At 33.4% G+C, this 25545-nt stretch overlaps 2 protein-coding genes across 3 annotated transcripts in view; both read left to right on the top strand.

The window, feature by feature from the left end:
• LOC140435294 (neurotrimin-like) overlaps window positions 1-20770 on the top strand; it is a 635066-nt gene extending 614296 nt beyond the window's left edge. The window contains exons 10-12 of one of the 2 annotated variants that reach the window (XM_072524121.1): window positions 2001-2084; window positions 8551-8797; window positions 13542-20770. In XM_072524121.1, coding sequence (XP_072380222.1) covers window positions 2001-2084; window positions 8551-8744 — 278 coding nt within the window. In that variant the 3' untranslated portion in view covers window positions 8745-8797; window positions 13542-20770. The remainder of the gene's footprint in view (window positions 1-2000; window positions 2085-8550; window positions 8798-13541) is intronic. The other variant, XM_072524122.1, reaches the window with a different exon arrangement.
• A 3849-nt stretch (window positions 20771-24619) lies between these two features.
• Window positions 24620-25141, top strand: LOC140434003 (uncharacterized). Its single transcript, XM_072521971.1, has one exon. It carries the CDS (start codon window positions 24620-24622, stop codon window positions 25139-25141), a length of 522 nt encoding a protein of 173 aa, XP_072378072.1.
• Window positions 25142-25545: the final 404 nt, after the last annotated feature.

Genomic DNA, 25545 nt, shown 5'->3' with positions numbered 1-25545 from the left:
TACGGGAAAATACGGAAATATTGGGAAAATATAAAGAGGTTTTAAATACAAAGTCAGAAAACTGCAATATCTGCCACATGTCATGAGGGGCAAGCGTTATAACTTGCTGCAATTAATAATACAAGGAATAATACAGGGTAGAAGGAGTCGCGGAAGAAGACGCATCTTCTGGTTAAACAATTTGAGAGCTTGGTATAACTGCACTTCTGCTGACCTCTTTAGAGCAGTAGTATCGAAAGTGCGAATTGCCATGATGGTTGCCAACCTTCTTAGAGGAGATGGCACATGAAGAAGAAGAAGAAAATGCGGACTCTCTATTAACATCAATAAAACCAAATTCATAAAAATTAGCAAGAACAACAATACAAACGAAATATTAACGATAGGCGGCCAGCAGATTGAGAGAGTAGAAAGATATACTTACTTGGAAACGATAATCACAAAAAATAACGATTATACTGCAGAAATAAGAGTCAGAATTGAAAAAAAGATTTTATGCAGCAAAGATCTAACATTGGCCATCAGAATAAGGCTAATTAAATGCTATGTACACAGAGTACTCTCCTATGGAGCTGAATCATGGGCATTAAACCGGAAAACAATAAATTAACTGGACTTCACACGTTTGAAATGTGGACATTTAGAAGTTTGTTAAGGATTCCATGGGTAGATAGAGTCACGAATACAGAAGTGTTAAGGAGAATATGCAGAGAGAGGGAAATGGAAAGTTCAATAAAAGAAAGGAAATTGCAATATCTCGAACGTGTGATGAGAGGCGAAAGATACGACATCTTGAGAATCATAATTCAAAGAAAAGTAGAGGGTAGGAGAAGCGTAGGAAGAAGACGCGTTTCCTGGTTAAAGAACCTGAGAGAGTGGTTTGGTTGCAGCTCAAGGAAATTGTTCAGAACAGCTGCCTCGAAGGTCAGAATAGCCATGATGATTGCCAACCTTCGTCGCGGAGATGGTACTTAAAGAAGAAGAACAAAACAGACACATTAACACTGAGATGAAGTTAAGAATTGATAAAGCTAGTGTAAGACCAATAATGGCATATGCCTCAGAAACAAGAACCGACACAGCCACAATGTAAAGGCTACTGGAAACTGCAGAGATGAGAGTACTAAGAAGAATTACAGGAAATACGCTGAGACATCGAAAGAGAAGTGAAGACATTAGAAGAAAATGTAACATACAGTGTATAAATGAATGGACACAAAATAGAAAAAAAAGAATGGAATAACCACATAAGCAGAATGGAGGAGACCCGTGTCGTCAAAATAGCAAGTCACCAATCGGCAGAAGAAGTATCGGACGACCGCGCAAAAGAAAGAGTGACAACCTTCCATAGAGGTATTAATCCGCCAATGAACAAGCAGAATTGCTTATAAAGAGGAAGAAGAAAAAAAATAGAAGAAGGAAAATGGAGAGGTGCGTGCTAGATTTCTCAGACCTGAGTCAGCTTATATGTGCGGCACTAAAAATGCCCTATGGGCTTGTAGTCTATTAAACTTAGAAACACAACTGTTTCATAACATTCGTACTATTTATAGAATATTTCTACTAGATCTTAAAAAGTTTATTCATTTTTAATGATAACAGAACTTTTATACTGTTAAATTTGTTTATTTTTCTATAACTAATGCGTTTTGTATGTACCACTTAAGCTCTACACTTTATTCGAATATATTTTTCATAATCTGCTTTAAAGCTACAAACAAAATCCTAAGTATTTCCTACTAAAACAGACCCATTAGCAGTTCTAAATAACTTTACACCATTCGGTCTCTTGGTGAGCTAAAAACTAGGTTAATATTTAAAGAGATTTTATTTTAAGCTTCCTGAATAATTTATAAAAAACGTTAAAATCATGCAACATTCCTCACTCCTTTCATCCAGCATATTTTCTATGTAAACACAAATATTCTCAGATGTTCAGTAACCATTTTGGAGGGTAAATTATGCATATCCTTGGCAATAATGCAAATGCGGTTTTGCAGGCAACTCCAGGGGATCTACGAAAGGCACGCTAAATGACAACAGAGTAAATTCGGTCGGGAAAGCCGATGATTCTAGTATAGCAGGTCAGTACTAATTACTCTATATATTAAATTATAGTGTAGTATAAGAATTCCTAGTCTAATCTTAATCTAAGTGAATATTTTTTGTCTAAAATTTGTTTAGATCTTCAGTTTATTCTATCTATAAAGAGTTTAATATAAAAAATTTTAACCACTGATTATTGGCCTAATTTTCTTTTTCTTTGAGATATTCTTATAAGCCTGTTTTTACTTTTGTTTGACTAAATTCACCTTTGTCTAACTGTCATATATAACTCATGACATACTGTTAGTAATGCTGGTCAAAGTTATTTTGATCAAAATATACTTTATGGTATACTCAAATCTGCCAACAGTTGATATCTGAAGGGTACACGGGAAAAACCGGCTAAGTCCATGTTTGGCTAGATTACATTTTTATGCCATCTTGTAGTAAATTCCAGTTTGCATTTTGTTAAATCCTTAAACAAGACAATAACAAGTCACGAGAAAAAGCTCATAAATATATGCCCATACACGACGAAAATAAGCTAAGTCTACACAGTATAGGAAAACAACAAGCTAAGTCCAAAACATAGAGAGGCGAAGGCTTCCTTATTTCTGTTTCCTTATTATCAATCAGATGATCAGTCATTAAACGCTTATTTTGTGTTTACTTTTGAATGCTTTCTGACGTTTTAGTAGTTTCGAGTTAAAACTATATTAAAGTTGACTAAAAAATGGATGTGAGTGAAACTGAGGGTAAAAATAAAGATTGTGTACATGTTGTACGAAGTTCTAAGAAAAAGTCAATATATCGCCGAATCCAAGATCTAAACAAAAAACTGCGTCTACCGAGCCATGAGTTAGAGACAAAGTCTTCCTGCAAGTGATTAAATTGGTTTGCTAAAATTCCGAATCCTTTAACCTCTTTTAATGAACAAAATCTATATTTTTGTGAGCTGATAAGCATTTGTTTGAAAAATTGTGTTGTTACATACACTCCGCTGAAAAAATTATCGTATCCGAGGATACGCGTGTCGTCAGGAATTTATAGCCTTGCATGGTATTATGAAAAGCCAATCAAGTTCTTAGTTAAATCTTTGAAAAGTAGTGGAATAGCCCCCAAAGGTAAACGCGGATCACATGGAAATCGTCTTAGAAAAATTTCTCTAAGTGATGTTAATAAAATAAAAGATCACATATCCTCATTTAAAGGAAGTGCTAGTTATGATATCACAAAAGATTTAACAAGACCTTATCTACCAGAATAGATAAATTTGAAAAACTATTGCTGATGTGTAAAGAGAAACATCCAGATTGCTCTGTATCCTATAAATGTTATAGAATAATTTTCACGACCAAATTAAACATATCTTTTGGCTGTCCCTGGGCGGACACATATAGCATATGTAAAAAGTTTTTAGCTAAAATAAGATGTCGGGAAAAGAACATGGTAGAACCTAGAGAAAGTACAAAAAACATGAAGATTTAAATAAACCGTCTAAAGACCTTTTTAAGAGACGAGCAGCAAAATTGTATTTGAGAAAGCGTAAATCCAGAACAGCAAGCTTCCAGAATGTGACGAGGGAATTAATCTGTCTGTACTATGGTGGGAAATTACCCATTCCTAATATAAATATCAATGACGTCTATTATAAACGACAGCTTCCAATGGTTCTCTTCATTGTTCATGTACTTTCCCAAGTACATGAAGCATTGAACCAGTTGGCAAAAAAAGGCAGTGACAATGTTGCTTCCTTTTTAAACGACTGTCTGTATAATTACCTGGATGGACAAGTTCACCGATTAGATATTTTCTATGCTAAAATCTATACCAAAATCGAACCAAAATCTATAAAATGTTTCGCTTTCTACACCATGTAGTTTATGATCAGAAACAGTTGGATTACATCAAAGTTATATTTCATGTTAGAGGCCATTCTTATATGGAGAATGTTAAGAATATGGAAATTATAAAACACAAAAATCGATACGAAACCATTGACGAGTTATGTGATTTAATACGCTCCACTAGAGCCAAGCCAGCAACCTTTAATACGGTGAAGATTTCTTCTAAAAATCAAGGAATATTTTATCAGTGGACCAATCATCTTTCCACAATATATAAGAAGAAATACCCTTTTCTATACGCGAAATTAAAGAATCTGATGTATCAAGAGAGCATCCAAGAATGATCAAGTATAGATAGTTTTACAATGCAATGTGGGAGACTACTGTAATCGAAGAAAAAAACCGAAGAACTACCGGTTTGAACGAAAGCTAATTTATTTTCCTGTGTCATCTTTAGAACTGTTTTTAATAGTTTGAAATGTTTTTAGGACTGTCAACATATCCAAAGAAAAGTATACCGATTTGCAATGTTTAAAACAATGTTGTGGTCTAGCAGCTCAACAATTTTTGCCAACCTTACAATTGAGATTTATGTACAAGCCACATAAGCAGAATGTTATTTTAATTTCTTTAATCGAAAAAATTAAAAAATTACTATTAAGCAATTTTTTAAGCAATCTTTTTAAGGAAAAAGCGGCTAAGTCACTGCCCTTTAAGATACAATCTTAAATTTCTAGGACCGGAATTATAATAGCAAAGTTAAACTATTCACAGAATATGATAAAAATATCTTCTTTTATAGTTTTTTTGTTAGATGTCTAAGAGTCAAGCTAGCAACACAGATACAACGGACTAATAAGTTAGAGGATCCAATAATTCAAAATGGTTAGTCTGTGACTTATCAGGTTATTTCCGTGTACCTTTCTCTTGTTTCTAACTATTGGACCATGAACCTTTTTAAAGTCTATCAAACGTTACGTTAACTCTAGCTTGAATTCACGGAAAAGTTGTTCAAAACTTTTTCAGTGCATACACTTAATACGTGTCTTTTGAGGTCCTTATTATTATTTGATAATAAGCATCTAGTATAGATATCGTCTCTTTTTGGTACTGCTAACTTCTTTTTAATGTAAAAAGACACAGCAGAAAATTTGGCCATTTAGCCGACCGTCCTTCTAAATCTCAACTATAAGACATTTTATATATAGCATTTTCCATATAAAAATGCTTGCACGTCATTCAAGATTTACGACGTCAGAACCCCACAGTGTTGCCAAAACATCAGAATAGTTAGCAAGTGAGGAATTTTTAAAATGTCAACTATTTGTCAAACTATTATATTAACAGTAGATACACTTAGTTTTAAGACTACTGCAACACACTAAAATACATAAGAAAACATTTGAATACAAAATTATATATTCTAAATTTTAAACTTACCTCTTTTAGGGCTTTAATAGTAAAAACGTCCCGCCAATATTTCTTGTTTAAAATAATTTATCTTATATGAAAGCTTATCAGCTTTCTACAGACTATTTACTTGTTTTGGCATAGCACAATCACAATACACAACAATAATTAGTTTTTAAAGCTATTAATCTAAATTTAATATGTATTTATAAATACAATTTATTAATATATATTATATTATGATCAAATTGTGTAAGAAATCAAAACATAAACAAAACTCTTACTCTAAAAGAGCGGCAACACTTTATACACTTTTGCCACCCGCTGAACTGTCAATAAAATTTGAAGTATTCCCATATCAGTCGCGTACAGTTGTCTAATCTATTTAATTAAAGTTATTATTTTGTGAAATATTAGACTTATAGAGTGATTTAATAAAATTTATATTATTAATAATAACAAATGTTTTTGGTTATTTAATCAATATAATTCTAAAATTTCCAATATAATGATGATTACATTTTTCTGATTATTACACCATGTTGACGCCTATGAAAGATCGAGCAGTTCCGTATGGGTTTCGTATTATTAGCTGTGTTAAAAAAATTTGAACTCTAAGGTTGACGTTCTGGAAATTTTAAATATAAGTGACGTCACTTTATATAAATTGTGACGTGCAAGCATTTTTATATGAAAAATGCTATATGTAACAGGTTGACTACCATGGCGGGCTTATATGCCTGCTTTTAAATTTTCCCAATATACCCCGCACAAAATTTTAGATCTATATTTGCCAGCGGTCGTATTTAAAACGGTTTTAGATGCAGTATACGACCGCTGTGGCATACTAGGCTCGCATATAATTGTCATTATAAATTTTCTAGGCAAATATTAAAGAAAACAGCAATTTTTTTAATTTTTTAATAAAAAATTTAAGTACTTTTATTACACACATTAACAAAAAAGCTACGGTATACTATAAATAAATAAATACAATTACTTTGAATGCATATAATAACAATCTAAACAAAAATGAGGCTTGCTGTCGTTGATATCGCAATAGGTCACAACTTTGTTACATGATTTTTGGATATCTCTCCACGAAGTTTTATTGCATAACAGCCTTTACAATATTTGCTGCCTTTGATAAAAGGATCTTATTTTTTAAGCAACTTATGAATTTGTGCTGATTTCTTTGATGTCGTTTGTGTTGTTTAATTTTCATCATTTTTCTTATCATAAGTTAGCTGGGATTTCACTACTTCTTCCTGAAACGCTGTAATTTTGACTTTTTTGACAGCAAGCTGGTTGTATGCTATGTGATAATTTACAACCACTATCCCTAAAATGAATTATTTCGCTAGTTTTCGATGCCGTTTGATTGATTTTCGTAACGACGACTTTTAAGAGGTCATCTGATCAGATTGATCAATAGATGACTTTCCTTTGTTGTATTCAATTATTGCCTTCGCTTTATGAACCATACCACTACTTCTCTGCATGGCAATAGTTTCTGTAGTGTGCTTAGTAGTGAGAAAAAGAACATCCCTCTTATTTCCCTTTTTCGTTTTCCTGTTCAAATCCTCCTTCTTTTTTTAACTTTTTGGGTATGACTTCTTTCGGAATTCCACGTTGGTTAGCTCTCAATGTACCAATAGTATATGTTCTATTTTTCAACAATGAATTTATTAATTCAAGACTTGTATAATATTTATCAGCAATAATAGTTCGTCCTGAATTTAGTAGGTCCTTTGAGAGTTTAATGACAATGTTGCGGTGGCAATGTGTACCCATTGCCACCACATAATTTAAAAAATTTTACTCCGTATTTGTGCATTTTCTGGGGAATATATTGTTTGAATATTAATTGTCCTTAATATGACTACACCTTAAATAAACGATCTCCTTCTGGGCAAAGTTCATTATCTGAGAAGTGCCACATTCTAAGAAGCAGCTGAAATCTATTTTGGGACCTGATTTTTGGTATAATAACAATTTTATATAGGTCGTCGTTGCTCCAAACCTTTTCCAAAAAAGGCATTTTTACGAGACCCATGTAAGCCACTATACCAATAAATCTAATCATTTCTTTTTTGTCGTTTGGACCCCATCTATGTAGTCTTGAATCATTGGTTGGATTGGAGTTGCTTATAAGTTTGTTTGATTTACAATCTCGTCAATAATTTCCTCATCAACAAAGTACGAAAACGCTTATAAAGCGGTAAATCATTTATAAGTATTGCAGCGTAATTGCCACATAATCTATCTTCTGCAGAGTATTAAAATGATGTTGATGATTTCCAATTGGCTGCGTCCAGGTGTGTTCTAGATTATTTTGATTAGCTCCAACCTCATTTTTCTGGATATCGTCAGTATCTGCTAATTGAGTTTGAGCTAAGGTTTCAATATCAAAGAATTCTTTCAATTGTTCAGGTGAAATATTGTTTCGTTTCTATTTGAAATCTTTCGATAACCTACTGTCGTTTGTTGCTATAGAATCAAATGTAATTCTGGCTGTAGGGCAAGCGCCTTCTATTTTTTCCTGCGAGGCATCATCAGGCACGAGTAATGTAGAACAACCTTGAGGTTGATCCTCATACACAATTTCTTTAAAATAATTTTAGTTTGTTGTAATTTGCGTTTGATATTTGCTTTGGGTTTGGACAATGCTATTTTGTGAGAAAAATGAATAGCGTTATTACCTGACATTGTTGCACAACAAACAAGCACACCAAACAGCCAAAGCTAGACTGAGTAGACTGGCACTTCTCTGCTTGACCGGTGCAGACTCGAATAAAGCGACCGCTAGTACGACGACCGCTGGCAGTACCGCCATAAATATGCCGCCTGTGCACGGCTGCATATTTTTTTGAAAAATTTTCACTATTCTGAATTTTTTTTTATTCAAATATAGAGTAACTATTTAGAAAGACATGTTTGTAATTAATATGTGCTTGGCTTTTGGGCCATTTTTTTTTTTCGTTTATATATGGACAGTCAACCTGTTAATAATGAACTTCTCACATGATAACGGTGTTTAAAAGTAGTTATGAATTATTAAACATAAAACTAATATTCCCAATCTGAATTTAATATTTATTAATGACTATATCAACACAGTACGTTTCAATTAAGTCTGTAATAAAAGAAAAAAACAGGCAAATGCCCTAATTGTGTTAATACTTCATAATGAACTCCAAAGTGCCCCACTAATAAAAAATTAAAGCTGCAATCTTTTACTTTTTAGATTACGACTACGACAGCGAGTACACTCTGCCGTCGAATGGCCCTCCGCCCATCCAGGAGCCTCCAGGCGCCTTCAGTGGAGCGTCGAGAAACTTCAGCTCCGGCGGAGTCGTCGTTTTCTGCTTCTTCCTCTCGATACTTTTCTTCTTTTTCGCCTCGGCAGCCGCGGCCTCGTCCGATGAGGGCCCGAGGTGATGCCCGAAATGAAATTAGGAAAGTAGTAGTCGAGGAAAGGAGTGCAGCAGAGGGTGAGGAGTTTTTTGTGTGTTTATTTTTAGTTTCTTTTTTTGTGTTGAAGTTAGATTTGTTTCGTGGGAATAGTAGCAGTTGGTTTGTTAGAGTTTTGCTTTTTAATTTGATTAGTAGTAGAAATATTTACTATATATATGGTAAAATATAAATTTATGAATAAAAAAGTATAATAAAATTTGTATCCTAAAACATGTAAGATAATAAAAAAACTGTCACAAAAAAGCCACAGCAATGGATAAAAACAGATTATTATGATTCATTAAAAGAGTTCAAACAAATAATTTACTCCAGGGTAACAACTACAAAGGACTAACACTACTAATTTGAAAAATACTAGATATAAATGTATTCCCACTTTAATAATAATGCATAATCAACAATAGGTACCATTCATATGGCTTACCAAATTATAGGGAAAGGTTTTCTTCTTATTTTTCTTTTAACTTTGTATTCTTTGGTGGTTCTTTGCCTGTTTATGTATTTCACTTCATCCATATCCCTATTATTTTCAGACCTCATTCCCAAGTTATCCATTACATTGAAATCGAAGGCTTCCACGGCCAGGGTCAGAATTATAGTTTATTCGTCTTCCGGGTTTGGACCGTGTCATTTGTGAGTGACCCAAAAGTGGGTTCTCTCATCTGAGATGAACCCACTTTTGGGTCACTCACAAATGACACGGTCCAAACCCGGCAGACGAATAAACTATTATCCATTACATTGTTTAATTATCTTGTTCTAGGTCTACTATTTTTGTTTGCTTGTTAATAAACATTGCAGCATTTTCTTAGTTACTTAGGTGCCTTTAAACCTCTACATATTTCCCAGCTATCCTAGGCTCCAATTTTTAACAAATCGTACAATATAATGTTCTCCATCTCTATTTTTCTACTTATTATCTCTGTATCATCGTCATCATGTACTGGGCCATATACTTTTCTAACTATTTCTCTCAGTTATCCTGACTTTTTCCTTATATGTTACATCATAACCCAGGTATTATGCCCGCACATTGGTGCGAGCCTTATTAAACACTTCTACAAATTTTGGATTTTATAGATACTAACTTGGGTGTTATTAATTTTTTATTAGCATAATATACAGGCTGTTCATTTATTTCTTCACGTATGGAATTCTCTTGATTGATTTTTGTATCGACGTCCATGAAGATTATTTTAAGGTGTTTTTTTGATAACCATGCATTTATTTTTTATTCTATTGTTAAATCTTCTTTTATGTTCTTTATGGTATGTCCTTTAAGACATTGTTTCTGCTAATCCATCAGTTGCATATCCAGTAATTTGTCTTACCTTTTTATTTAATATAGTAAGGTCATACATATAAAATAGAAATTGAGTTGGCTTTTATAAACTTTGTAACGAATAAGTCAATATTTCAGTAGCTACTAAGTCAAATTGCGTATACCTACCCTTTTCTCTCAGACTTTTTTACTACTTTAGCTCTAGACCATCTAAGACTAAGCACGTAAATGCGATAAGAGGATCTCTCTATTGACAGTCGCAATAGCAGAAGCTTATAGCGTATTCAATTAAGTATTGGCCGATAACTGTCAGATACCACATACCATAGTGTCTGACCAGGTTTTTTTTTAGCAGATCAGAAGTTATAGTTGCATAAAGAGTTGCAATATTAGAGTTCCTCCAGGTGATACTCGTATCATCAGCAAAAAGAAAAATTTTCCCATGGATTTTTAAGTTATTGATATCATTTATAAAGATATACAAAAGTAGAGGACCCAATATTGAACCTTGTACTCCACATACAATGCTTTTGTGACTTGGAACCAATTTAAAGAAATACCTCGAATTCCGTAGAAATTTAGTTTTTATCAAAATGTGATTTACACAATCAAAAGCTTTGGCATAGTCACAAAAAACAGTGGTAGTGCAAAGATTATTGTTTAGTGCTTGATAGACCTTATGTAATAAACAGAAAACATAGCATCACTGGTACATTTATTAGATAAAAAGCCAAACTGACTTTGTAATAAAATGTTGTTTTCAACGAGAAGGGACATAAGTCGGGGTTATGGGAATAAGCCACAATTAAAGGTTAAAATACGTTTATTGACGTTTCAATTGAAACGTCAATAAACTTCCGAAGTGGAAATTGAAACGTCAATAAACGTATTTTAACCTTTAATTGTGGCTTATTCCCATTTAAATATAAATTAAATTTAGCAGGTTCTGAAAAAATAGTTTCCGTAGAAGAATCAAGTGATCTAAAAATGCAAAGAATATATAGATTAAGATCCTTAAGTCATATTTTTTTATAGGAGAGTAATCATTATTTGTAGAAAGAATTTGGGCGCCACCATGAGCTGAACTTGGACGATCATACCTAGCAATTGTGGTATATTTTTCTACAAAAAAGGCTCGTTGACTTCAAGCCAGTGATCGTAACCGCAGAAGGAACTATTTTTTGACACAAAAAACTAACTGACCAGCTATATGAATATGTGACTAAATCTAGAAAAGATACTAGAGTATTCGAAATTAAACAAAAGAACAATATACAGCAAAGATGGATACGCTGATAAAACTACAGAAACTATAATATGGTAAGAACAAAGAGTGGAATATATGGATAAAAATAAAAATCGTTACTTTGTCTAAATGTTAAGGTGAAACGAGGAACTACATCTGCTGCTTAGAAACAGATTTGAATAAAGAAATAGCGGAGTAAGGTTAAGGCTGGTTACGTACCAGGAAGGAAAAACCATCACGAAAGCCTGTCTGCTTAGACAGCTTAAGAAGAAGAACTCAGATGGCGTGCAGGATGACCTAAGGAGAGTCAACAACAGGAAGAAATGAAGAGATGTCGTGAGGCAGACTTCTTTAAGGACTCTTTTAAATAAAAATACTAAAAACAATATTTAAACCAATAGACAGATATGAAAACGATTTTAAACAAAAAATTCCCCTATATTTATTATATAGTAAAGCGTGCAAATTGTGGTAATCTTCATGAGTAAATTGCTTGTATATTGTCGGAATACAGGTATTTCTAACATCGTTTGTAGCTTTTAGCAAGCTCGGATTTTGCAGTTTACTTGAATTGTTTTTCGACTTTAAAATTCTTCGTATAGAGATCGCTACAAGCGTACCACTGGTACATTATTTAATAACAGTTGCTAGACAAACAGTTTCCTTTTACATCGAAAGTCCCAAAGTACTCCTGAAGTTTAGAAAACCACGAAATTTGTATTGACGAATGATGAGACAATAATTTAAAAATATATCACAGTGATATTCTTTTTTTCAAATATAATCTCATCATTTTCCCATAGTATTTTATGGTTTTCTGATTATCAGGAGGACTTTGGGAGACTCGGAATGAACACAAACAAATTCTCGACCTTGTAATTATTATTACTCTTCCAGATCTACTTTTTTTTATTCATGTCTATTATGGACCAGCTGTTTCTATCCACTATCCCTGACCTTCTATATTTATAGATTCCTGCAGCTTTTTTGACTTTTTATGAAGATTAAAATATTTCACTTGCTTTATTTTTATTAATCCATTTAGTTTGGGCTTGTGTATTAGTATTACTTTTCTCTTTTTTAATTTTTTAAATTCCATGTTCTTATCTTTTACCCTTGTTCTTCTGTCTGATATATCTAATATTTCATCTTACATTTACAGTTCTTTTTTTCGTTGGTCTTGTTTTCAAATACTTGTCTTTGATATTCTAATGTTTAGTATAGCAATGTCGTTTTCCATTTTCATTGTGTTTGGTACATTAGTCATTGTTTGCTCTATACAATGTTACTGTTTGTTGTTTATTGTATTTTTTCTTCTTCTTCTTCTTCCTCTTTATGAGCAATTCTGCTTGTTCATTGGCAGATTATTACCTCTATGGAAGGTTGTCACTTCATCGTTTGCGCGGTCGTCCGATACTTCTTCTGCAGATTGGTGACTTATCTCTTGCTATTTTGACGACACGGGTCTTCTCCATTCTGCTTTTCTTAATTTGTATCTATTAATTTATAGACTGTACGTTACATTTTCTTCTAATGTCTTCACTTCTCTTTCGATCTCTCAGCGTATTTTTCTGTAATTCTTCTCAGTACTATCATCTCGGTCGTTGTGCCGCTACTTTCCAATAGCCTTTGCATTGTGGCTGTGTCGGATCTTGTTTCTGAAGCATATGTCCTTATTGGTCTTACACTAGCTTTATAAATTTTTGACTTCATCTCAGTGTCATTGTGTCTGTTTCGCCATATAGTGTTATAAAGGGATCCTACACGTCTATTTGCTTTTTGTACTTGATCTCTCACTTCTTTGTCCAGGTCTCCATAGCTAGACAGTGTAATTCCCGGGTATTTTTTTCCATTACTTGTTCCATAGTTTTACATTTGGTTGGGTCTTTGTTGACTACTATTGTTTTATTTTTCTGAGATGAGATTGTCATATTAAATTCTTTTGCTCTTATGTTAAATCTGTAGACAAGTCTTTGCAGACTGTATTTTTTTTAGTATCCACATGTAATTTTAAATTGTTGTTATTTCATCGACTTTTTGTCAAAAAAGAGCAAGGTTTTATTAAACTGATTAAGGTTAAAGATGTATATTTTGATATCAAAATTGTTCAGTTAGAATATCTTCTTATATTAATGAAACAAATCACTTATACATCTATAAAATTGGTACAATTTCCTAGCTTTATATTCGAAAACACAAAAAGTTAAAATATTGTTTTTTCTTTTCGTTTCAGATGACTGCGTTTCAAAGTGTGCCATGGCTCTACTCAAGTGGCAAAACATATCCAGAATGAGACTGACTGATCAATAACTTCTTTAAAAAAATGGACCTGTACTGTAAATATTGTAAAAAGTGTATTGTAAAAATAAGCTAGTACAAAGTGTATACAAAAAAAGATGCTGTGCTAAAGTGTATTATAGAGACTGCCGTTTCATTACGAGATAGTGCTTCAGATTGAATAGAGGAGGCCGTTTTAAATTAAATAATATAATTCTAATTAGATTATTATTTTAGTATATTTTTTAAAAAGAAATCAGTAAGAACATTTCTACAAATATAATAATTTAATACACAACACTCCAGATGTGATCAATTGATGTGATCTTCTTTGTATAACCAGGTATTTTTAATTATTCGACATAAAATTGGTGTCATAAAGAATAACTTTTAAGTTTCTCTCGTCAAAACTAACTTGTTATTTGCTCTATTGCTTTTCTTTTTTCTGTCTTTTTCTTTTACTAAGTTATTTACTTACAATCGGCTCAGACTCATAAGAGATTTTCCTACTACACATGAGATTATTAATGACACCTGCGTACAATGAAACTGTGTTATCGAGACTTTAGCTACGGACTCTGTAGCAGAGGGTCTGAAATAGTCGACCACATCTTGCATGACTGCGAATCAATATATCGCAGGTAGGAAACACGTTGGAAGCAAAGCTTCTATTTTGGTGAATCTTTATTCAGTTCCCGCATCACATTTATAAATGTGCGTTCTATCTTTTTAACATTGTCCACAATTTTGTTGTCATATGCTTTCTAAGAATACAAACCATCGTCAGAAGAAAGATAGGAGAAGTCAAAGAGGAACAAAAAACAGAACAATGTTAAGAAATAAAGGAGTATCAGAGTCGATATGATAACTTCAATGTCCATCGAAAGCTTAAGGAAATAGCTGGAAAGCAGAACCAGAAGAAATAAAGGCAGCCGTCAGACAAATGAAGGATGAAAAGGCACCGGGACTTGATGAAATTCCTGCAGAACTGCTGAAGCTATTGGATGCAGAACAAATAAAAATCATAACTGAAATATTTAATGAAATATAGAAGGCAGTAAAAATACCAGTAGAGTTGCTCAAATCGGAGTTTGTACCATTGACCAAAAAACCAGGAGCTGCTGAAGCTGTTTCTAAAAGTCATCCACGAATAAATTACCGGAGAACAAATTACGCCCAATCAGTTTGGATTTGTCAATGCCGTTAGTACGAGGAAAGCTTTATATAGTGTGCAGGTATTGTTTCAGAAATATAGAGATGTCAGCTGTGATGTTTTTGCATGCAGATTGACTACAAGAAGGCTTTCGATAAAGTCAGGCATGAAAAATGATGGAAGTGCTAAAGAGAACATATGATACAATAGTGTTTTCCAATACCATAGAAGGGCTGCAAAACTTAATGAACAAAATGACGGATACAAGTAGAACATATGGACTGGATATAAACATCATCAAAACCAAGCTAATGATCATCAGCCAGGAAAACATAACTGAAGCAAATCTGTATCTGAACCAAATGTGAATTGAACGTGTTTCACAGTACAACTACCTGGGAACTATAATCAATAAGTCATGGGACAATACCCAAGATATTAAATGTCGCATTGAAAAGGCAAAATGTACATTCTTGACTATGAGCTTTGTGTTTAAGAGCCATGAACTCACTCTAGAAACAAAAATAAGGCTCCTCAAATGTTACTGTGTACTCAGTGCTTCTGTACGAAGTAGAAACGGGGAAATTGAAGGCGAAAACTTTATCAAAACTTCAGGCTTTTGAGCTATGGTTATACAGAAGGATCCTGAAGATACGATAGACAGACAAAGTCTCAAATGAAAAAGAACTACGGAGGATAAACACAACGGCGGATTTGGTCAACATCGTCAAGGGCCGTAAGCTGCAGTATTTGGAACATATAATGAGAAATCAAGGTAGGTATGAACTATTCCAATGCATTTTGCAAGGTAAAATAAAAGGGAAAGGGGCCCCAGGATGAAGAAGAATATTCTACCTTGCTAACCTGAGAGCGTGTTATAGAAAGACCTCGACACAGCTATGCCGTATAACAACCAACAAAGTCATCATACCCGGAACTGACAGGCACCCTAAGAAAAAGATGCTTTCTTAAGGTCTACGAAAATATCTTATCTTTTTCGATTGTCTGTTTGAGAAAAAATACGTTGTCAGTGCACGATATTCCTCACATAACATACAATAAAGATTGAAAGATTTAAATGTACAGTTCCCGTCATATAAAACTGGTACACTTTTTTTCCCAATGTAAACCTGTGTTCAGACTTGACACAATGGTTCGTGAATCAATTCGTTGTTGCCATTACAGATAACGGAATTGCACTAAATCTAAATAAAAAAGAACGTTTGAAAATGTTAAAAGTTTTTATATAGGTATTATTAGTATCATTAACAACAAAAAACCGTATCTAGTAAATTTAATAACCAGAGAGAGTGTTGAGTTAATGCCCAAAATGTTTAAAGGATCTTTAAACGTAGGGTATTGGCACAGGGAACATTGGAATGAATCTACTGTAATTTTATAATGTATCTGTCACACAGTCATCGAGCAAAAATACGGAAGAGGGAATGTAATGGAAGTGCCATTTTGAGAGACCAGATTAAACAAGAAAGAGAGTCTCTTTCTTTGTTTAAGAAATCAAATTTAGTTGGGTTATGTTATTGTTTGTCCCAACTGTCATATGAAATTTTATTTATATTGAAGTTTTTTAACAATCGTGTCACATTTTAGACTATTATCGTTAATATTTAATTAAAACTTTCTCGTCTAAGACACATTCTGAAAAATATTTTATAGCTACTATTAATAAGCGTCCGAAAATTTAAATTTGGCGTCTTTGCATTTCCGGATATGTCCGCTATATTAAGAAGCCACTTTTATGAATTTTGTTCTCCTTTTCACAACGATTAGATTCCCTCTTTTGTCTTTATTCTCGATGCACACAGCCCCCTTTTAGCTGATTTTATACAATATTTTCGTTGAACTGGCAACGTTGTCCTAGAAATTAGAATGACATATGTGACAAGATCAACTTACACAACTTGAAAAACACAATTTTTGGTTATAAGAGTTGTACCAGTTTTTTATGACGCGATCGGTACTTTAAATTGACTGTCTCGTGGATTATTTTTATTCATATAAAGAGATTTACACGTCTTTATACGTTAAGCCGTTTAGGTATTATAAGTTTAAGGCCATTATTTCACTCTGCCATCTTGGATTTTTACATGTCATTCTATATCTATTCATTAAATACTATTCTGTAAGTATGCAGCATTCCCCTGTACGTTGAGCTCTTTAGGCACACTTTTGTCGACTATAATCGGTATACTTACATTTTCAGTTCTTATCTTTACAATAGATCTGTCGATGTAAATTTGCTCCTCGGCTGGCTTTACAGCGGCTACAGGGTCGCGCTCCATCAAATAAATTAAATATTTAATTGGACCGCGTTATGTAATAGCGGATTAAGTGCCAAAATGTATTTTTGAGAAAAATGGGTTTAAAAATTTTAAATTTGCATTTTAGTGCTATTTCTAAATTATAGTACTGACAAGTTTTATATTTTGATAGAGTATTGCAAATATAAAAAACATGTTTTTTAAATTTTTTAAAAATAATTTATATTTTAAAAGTTATTCGATCAAATGTTGCTTAATTCATTAATGATTTTTTAAGATATGTATGATTTAAGATCGAAATACCGGATTAAAAGACATATTTGGCGCTTAATCTGATATTTCAAAATAAAAAATACGTGTTATAATGTTATAATAACGTTTTATTAAATTCTTAGCTTTAATATATATAAATAATTGGATGTATTAAATGGAGTTTACAGAAAATACTATGATAGGTCTTCAATATCGAAGTCTAATGATTCATTAAAGCCGTCAATATCATCTTGAATGTCTTCATTCCCTACGTTATTTTCGTAGAATTGTTTGGCATCCAATGGAATAAGCTCCATTAACGGCATTATGTCATTAAGCTTTGGAATAGAGACAGGTTTCCCATTAGGCTACAAAATTTGCAGTTTGGAGGTATATAAAAATTCTGTAGTCCTGGTTTCATTTCTTCTGACTCTTTTACTTATGTCTACTTCTTGCAAATTTCCGCCGTGATTTTTGCTGCCATATATTTTAAACGGATTTTCTTCCATAAGGAGTATTTCTTTAGTTTGAAGCCAGTTAACGGAATTCCCATTTATATCCTTCCTTCTATTTATAATATGTCGAAGAAAAGAAAATTGATGAAGAAAACTAATAAGGAAGTATTGCGAGAAATGGGCAAAGAATACGAGATAATAAAGACAATAAAAATAAGAAAGTTACAATATCTGGGACACGTAATAAGGGGACAGCGATGTGAACTGCTAAGACACAGGGAAATATAACAGGAGGAAGGAGCATAGGAAGAAAGAGAGTGTCCTGCTTGAAGAATTTAAGGGACTGGTTCAAATATACCTAGTTCTATAGAACTCTTCAGAGCAGTAGTAGATAGAGTAATGATAGTGATGATGATATTCAACTTTCGATTAGGAGACGGTACTTAGAAGAAGATGTATTAAATGGACTCACTGTATAAATGTCATTATATAATACGTACCTTCGGCTCTGGTAATGAATTTTTATTCGTTTCTAAGGAAAAAGGAACTCCACTATTTTCTATAGCTGTACACATCAGTGTGTAACTTCTAGAATTTTTATTCATTAGAGCTTAGATTATTCATTTTGATGGAATAATAAAATAAATCTAACTTAATTTTATTATGCACGTGTAACCTGGCAAAAAATGACAACACTATTATCGCTAGTTAGTTGACGACTGATGCACAATACCCAATAATCCATTAATTGCTTGAACTTTGTTTTAAAATAACGTATTATCCGACAAACGATGTCGCGTAATTCGATCTTTTGAAAGCTTCTTCTTCATGCGCCTTGTCCGTTCCGAACGTTGGCAATCAACATGGCTATTCTGACTTTGTTTACGGCAGATCTGAATAGTTCAGCAGATGACAATCCGAACCATTGCCGCAAGTTTTGGAGCCACGAATGTCTTCTCCTCCCTGGACCCCTTCTGCTGTCTATTTTCCCATGAACGATCAGCTGTAGTACTCTATATTTATTATGTCTCATAACGTGACCCAAGTATTCCAACTTTCTTTTCTTTATACTTATTCCTACCTCCCTCTCTTTACCTATCCGGCGTAGTACCTCTTCGTTGGTCACGTGCTCAGTCCAGGATATACGTAATATACGTCGGTAAGCCCACATTTCGAAGGCCTCTACTTTTTTCATCAATGTTGCGGTGATTGTCCACGCCTCCATTCCATATAACAAAACCGGGAATACATAACATTTCAACAGTCGAATTTTGAGAGGTAGGGTGAGGCTTTTAGAAGTGAAAATTTGCTTCATGCTAGTGAACGATGCTCTTGCCTTTTCTAATCTTATACGTATTTCCTTCGCTTGATCCCAATTTGAGTTAACTGTTGTTCCCAAGTTGATGTACGAATCCACGAGTTCAATTCTTTCATTGTCTAATATCAGTTGCTGTGGTGGTTGTTGGGTTTTGCTTACTAACATCCATTTGGTTTTTGTGATATTTAGTCTGAGTCCGTATTGTGCACTTGTTTTTTGTATCTTACTCATTAGGCAACTCAGTTCCTCCATGCTACTTGCTAGAATCACAGTGTCATCAGCATACCTTATGTTATTAATTATTTCTCCATTTATCTTTATGCTTTCTGTGCATTCCTCCAGCGCTGTCTTAAATACTTCTTCTGAGTATATATTAAAGAGAATAGGAGACAAAATACAGCCCTGTCGTACCCCTTTCTTGATCTCAATTTTATTGGTCAATGTAGATTCTACTTTCACTTTAGCTGTTTGACCCCAATAGAGACTCGCTATTGTTCGAATGTCTCTGTAGTCGACTCCGATCTTATGGAGAATTTCAATTATCTTTTCGTGCTTTACGTTATCGAATGCTTTTGCATAGTCTATAAAGCATACGTACACGTCTTTGTTTATATCTCTGCAGCGCTTGTAGACTAAAAAGTGCTTCTCTTGTCCCAAGAGAATTCCGAAACCCAAACTGCGAATCTCCAATGTTATCCTCGCATTTTTTGCTTATTCTGTTGTAAATAACCTTGGTGTATGCCTTCAAAATGTGGTTAATTAGACTTATCATCCGATGTTGATCACAAGACTTTGCTTTTGGTTTTTTCGGTAGGGCAACAAAAGTTGACTCTAGCCAGTCTTCAGGAAACTCCCCGCTGTTATAAATATTGTTAAAGAGTCTGACGAGTGAGTCTAGAAATTGACTGTTTGTTTCGCACAGCATTTTCAATACTTCCCCGTATACGTTATCGTTGATTGGTCTTTTGTTATTTTTAAGACCCTTTATAGCATTCTCCACTTCTGATTTTAGAATAGAAGGGCCAGTATCATCATTGCTCAGTGTATACCCACTAGGACAGTCATCATTAAACAGTTGTTCCACATAAGTTTCCCAGATTCTAACTATTTTGTCGGGGTCTAGTTGTAGATTTCCATTATCATCGCACAGCCCTTTTGATAAAATATTGTAGCTTTTCGTTGTTGTGAGTTCCTTTATCTTCTTGAAATCTGTATTGAAAGCTAGACAATAAATATGTTGTGTTTTGTAATAAAGAATTAACCGACTATTTGTGGCGCTTAATTCGTTATTACACTTAGAAGATAAGGATTTTTGTTTTTGGCAATGGATTATGTACTAATTTTGAATTTTTGGCGCTTAATCCGTTATTACATAACGCAGTCCAATTTGTCAACGCCTTCGCCAAAATATAATCTGCTAGGGCGATGATGTTCATCTACTCTTTAATTTGCAGATTAGTAAAACAATGTTTATAATTCATAGTACTGATATAATTAAGTAAAGACTTTTTCTTTTTATAGTAATTTAAGCTTATTAAATGGTTTACTTACTTCGTTTTTATAACTATGTTTTTATTACTACTTGAAATAAATTTATTATGCTCCAAAAATGTAAGTTATTCTAAGTATAAGTAGAGTTATAATGTTTTATTTAGTTGTACTAATATTTTACAATTTAAAACGTTCGCCTCCGACATAAATATTCAACTATTTGTAATTAGACATGTATAAATTGAATTCAATTAATAAAGTTTGAAGTGAAAATGTTTTGCTTTTATTTATCATACTACCAGTTAATGATGTTGATCTTATAAAATTTTTCTAATTTAGTTAGGTTCAAGTTATTTAAATTTACATTTAACTTTCGAAAATATGCTATTAAAAGTAACTCAGTGGAAAGCTTTTATGAGTACTTCTAATTAGGGTAATAGTTGTGTAATCGGAATACTTTTAGGCAATTGATTTTGAAATAAAACTGGTTTGGATAACGACAATTTTATATTAGCCTATTAATATTGTTTCAAAGCGACTTGTGTAATAGCTACTCCAAAGTGGTTTAGATTAATGTGTCGGTGCTTTAACTAGGTTTACATTAGCGCCAAACATTTTTGCCCGTAGACCACTTACGGATATTTGTGATTACCATTGGCTCCCTAATGTTGAATTTTTCTGTCAGAGAAAATGGCAGTGAGCTAATGGGAAATAGCGACATGGAACCGACATGAATGATAGGCATTAGTAAACTCAGTAAAGTCTCACGAAGGACTGTCATCATCGCCGTTGATGATGACGATCTAGTTTGTTCATATATTGTTTGCTCAGCGACTATGACTTTACACCACAGAAAACATTTATATATCTATAATTTACACTTAAGTTTTGACTACACAATATTTGGTTTACTTGGTAAAACCTGTGGCTTTCTCAGTATATATTTAGTTTATAGTATGTTTCACTTCTTTTCTTCTCTTCTCCTATCTACTGTTGATCGTTTAATAATTGTTGTGTACAATGTTAGACAAACCGTTTAAGCGTAAAGTGTGCGCAGGCTTTTATAAGCTTAGAAATTTCTGACACGAAATATCAAACAGAACCTACAGTTACAATCGAAGAAATCCGATCGGTTACAAACAAGATCAAATATTGTGAAGTAGACAAGTTTAGAAAAGAATTCCTAAAACTCGTAGAGAAACAAGGAATAAAAGTGTTAACAACTACGTTTAATAAAATCTATATGACTGATAACATTATGTGTACATATGAAAGAAAAGGCATTGTGTCTATCAAAATTGACTAACCTATTAATTTTATAAATTCTTGCATAGTTAAGCATTTTTCTCTGTGCACTTTGTCTTTTAAAAGGCATAATCAATTTTAATTAATAAGTAACATCGCTGGTATAAACCGCAAAAAGCAGAGGTCCAATGACAGAACCCTGCGGCACTCTACTTTCCACTAACCTGTCTTGTGAGCAAGATTCGCCAACTCTAACTTTGTAATGTCGACCTGTCAGGAAACCATCTATCCAACGAAGTAAAGTACCGCGAACTTCGAAATGTTCTAGCTTATGTAGAAGCCGGCGCTTAAGTACACGGTCAAACACTTCAGAGAAATCTAGATAAACAACGTCAACCGGCTGCGGGATGATATCCAGACGTTAACACAATGTAGGAGATTGGTTAGAGTAGAGCGACCAGAGACAAATCCTTGTTGTATTGGAATAACATGTTCCTGTAGAAGGAACTTGGTCATCTCCTCGAAAATAATCACTTCTATGATCTTTAGAACTATTGGCAGTAAACTAATCTGACTTTTGGGGGTTGGGTTTGCGTTTGTTGCCTTTTTTAAAAATGGGGGTGACGGATGCTGATTTCCAACTAGAGGGTAAGGAATTCTGGATAAAAGAAGTTTGCATAATGAGCGTTAAGGGTATTGCAAACGTGTCTGCGCATCTTTTTAGCAGTTTTTTATTGTTGTTCGATTTAGGGTTGTTTTTATAAATCTTACGGAAGGTGGTTTTTGTAGAAATTATATTGTAAACGGTATCGAGAAATGCAGTCCACATTAATGAGGGGTTGTTTAAATCTGCAAAAAAATAAAAGCCAGTCGATTTGAGAGAGTTCAGTGTCAACTTCAGGAAAGTCAGTAGTAGCATGTTACAATATTATTTTTGCGGGGTAGTATTTGATAGAACTGAATATGAGCCTTTATAGCTGCATGATCTTACTTTCTTATAGAAGAACTGACTTCTAAAGATGATATCAGCTGTTCGTCGTTAATAAGCACTAGATCTAAAATGGAAAGTTGGTTATTAATTCTAAATCTATTAGGTTCTGTGATGAGTTGTGTTAAGTTTGAATTTAGTACAAAGCTTTTAAACAAACTGTGAGCGTTTTCGGTGTCAGGTAATTAAGTTATTAGCCAGGTGATCTCTGGGAAATTAAAATCTTCAGTAATGATAAGATTATTAAGAGATGATAGTTCTTCAAGTTTTGTAAAGAAAATATTATCGTATACAAGCAGTGTAACAGGTGGATGATAGGATGCTACCTACATAATAAATTAAGCCAAAAAGGATTTTTAGTAACAGATAAGTGAATTTCGTCTATTCTAGGAAAATCTAATAGCTCAATGTTAATGTTTAAAGTTGTGGAAATAATATTAGATAAATAAATGCATAAACCGCCACCCATACAATTTTTTCTGTCTTTACAATATATTGTATATCTAATTATATTAACACAGGAGTCAGGAATTGAGGGTTTAAGCCAGGATTCGATAATACAAATAATGTCCGGTTTAAGAAGTTGCACTGTACATAAAAATTCGTCAAACTCAGCTGAAAGTAAAACTAAATTAGTATATAAAAATAACGAGTTATTAAATTTGTTGGTCGAAAAATTATAAACGAAATTTCGTGATTCTGGTAGTGCCATTAATGTATTTAATAGTTAAATCATGTTAACCGTTATTTTTGCGAGTTTCTAGTTCGCTTCAAAATTCTTTTAAACGTATTTGTTGGATGGGCTTTTTGTCGGTATTATTGAGAATTTTTCAATGGCTTTGTTCTCCAGAAGTTTTGGTTTATTTCTCAGAATATCTTTAACGTGGTATTCCGAACCCAATACTACCTTTATCATTCGGGGAAATTGTTGGTTGGTTTTGACTACTCTGTAGAAGGTGATTTGTTTTTCCTGGCGGCCAACAGTTTTTTAGACAAGGTTAATCTTATTTGCGCCGTCATCTTTTCTGCGTTGTGTATTCCTAGAAGAAAAATCTGGTACGCCTGTGATTAGAATATTTTTAGATTTTTAGCACGCGTTATACGATCTGCAGTGTCATTAGCAATATTATACGTAAATTCGGTAGACTTAAACAAATCGATCTGGCTGAGCTTATTGTTTGACTTAGTTATTTTATTACCATAATCATTAATTTTTGTACGAATTTCTATTTTAAAGTCGAGCAGAAGAACTTTTATTTCAGAAATAATAGAGACATTTGAGCTGCAAGAGTTACGAAGGATACTCAATCCACAAATTTTCTGTCGAGTGACGCGATCGTCTCAAGAAAGGTCAGTGCATGTGATGTGTATTTGTCGCTTACATCCGTCGCACTGGAGTTTGCAGTCAGATGTCGCTATGTTTTTTAAGTAATTCCGACAAAAAGAGGTGGACGACATGGTCCGGTTTTTCTTGTATGTAATTACTAGTTAGTTTTATATTGAAGCAGTTCAAATGGTACTCACAGTAATTATTCGCTGCAACAGCACTTTTTACATAAAATTTTTACAAACCCTACTGTCTATTGGTATATAGAACAATCATGCAAAATTTCTCTGCGAAATAATAATTTTTAAAGAGTAATCTTGAAAATCAATACGAGCACAAAATTTTACGTGTGTCGTCAACCTACTAGCAGGCTGTACTGCTGACCTAAATCTTACAACCCCTTAATGGCAAACTTACCAACTGTCTAAGTTACTCCATTACGTGCTTTCCTGTCTGTTTTTGTGAATTTTCCAGGACCATTCTCGTTAATAATGTCCAAACATTGAGGTGCAAAAACGTACAAAGGATGTTTTTGTATTCGTGTGTACAAGTACAAAGACCATTGATCTGGAAGCAACTTCAAGTCTTAGTTCTAAATCTAAATAAGTTTTTAACAATTAGGAGTGATCAAGGTACCAATTTTAAAATAGCCAGCAACGAAATCATTAAACTAGCTCACTCTTTTGCTCAAAATCTTTCCCTTAACTGGGATTTTAATTGTGCCGACGTCCCTCACTTTAATCGGTTAACCAAAGCTATGGTTAAATCATTCAAGAACCACATATATTGTGTTTTGGGTGCACAAGTTTTGATTTATGAAGAGTTCTATACTCTTATTACCCAAATCAAGGCAGTTCTTAACTGCAGTCATTTGTATGCAGCAAGCTCTGACCCTAATGACTTACAGGCACTGGCTCCTGGTCACTTTTTAATTTTTAAACCCGTAGTGGATTCAATTGCCGATCCAGATCTAAGCGTTTTAAAGATTAATGAATCGTTGGCAACTAATCCAAAGGATAAGAAGGGACTTTTGGAAAAGATTGTCTAAAGAGTATATTCATTCTTTTTTTTTCTGAGAACAGCTTCAGATAGCATTCTACAACGTGGTCCGGTGGTAAAGATCTGCCCACTGCCTATATATTAATAACTGTTTTGGTACTTTATTTTTCATATTATTATATTAATGTGTTCAAATGTTATAATGTAAAACTTATTGAGGTCGCTGGTTTAATATTTGATTTAAAATAACGAAAAATGTAATATGTGTAAATGAGAATGTAATGTAGATGATTGTTATTCAAATAAAAATTATCAGATTGTATAACTTATTGTCAATACGGTATGAGATTCACTTATTTGTTTGAATGCAGCCTATATCTAGACTGATAAACAGCGGAGTCTGGGGCTGATGCAGCGTTTGGAACCTTAGAGTGTGCTCGACGCATACTTGAT

This window comes from Diabrotica undecimpunctata, chromosome 2 (assembly GCF_040954645.1).
Source record: "Diabrotica undecimpunctata isolate CICGRU chromosome 2, icDiaUnde3, whole genome shotgun sequence".
NCBI classification, from domain to species: domain Eukaryota; kingdom Metazoa; phylum Arthropoda; class Insecta; order Coleoptera; family Chrysomelidae; genus Diabrotica; species Diabrotica undecimpunctata.
Note: the sequence above shows the minus strand (reverse complement) of the source record. Positions and strands in the feature narration are given on the sequence as shown.

What these genes read in the sequence shown, in the direction of transcription:
- LOC140434003 (XM_072521971.1), top strand. Translation starts at nt 24,620, where the DNA reads ATGTTTTTGTATTCGTGTGTACAAGTACAAAGACCATTGATCTGGAAG.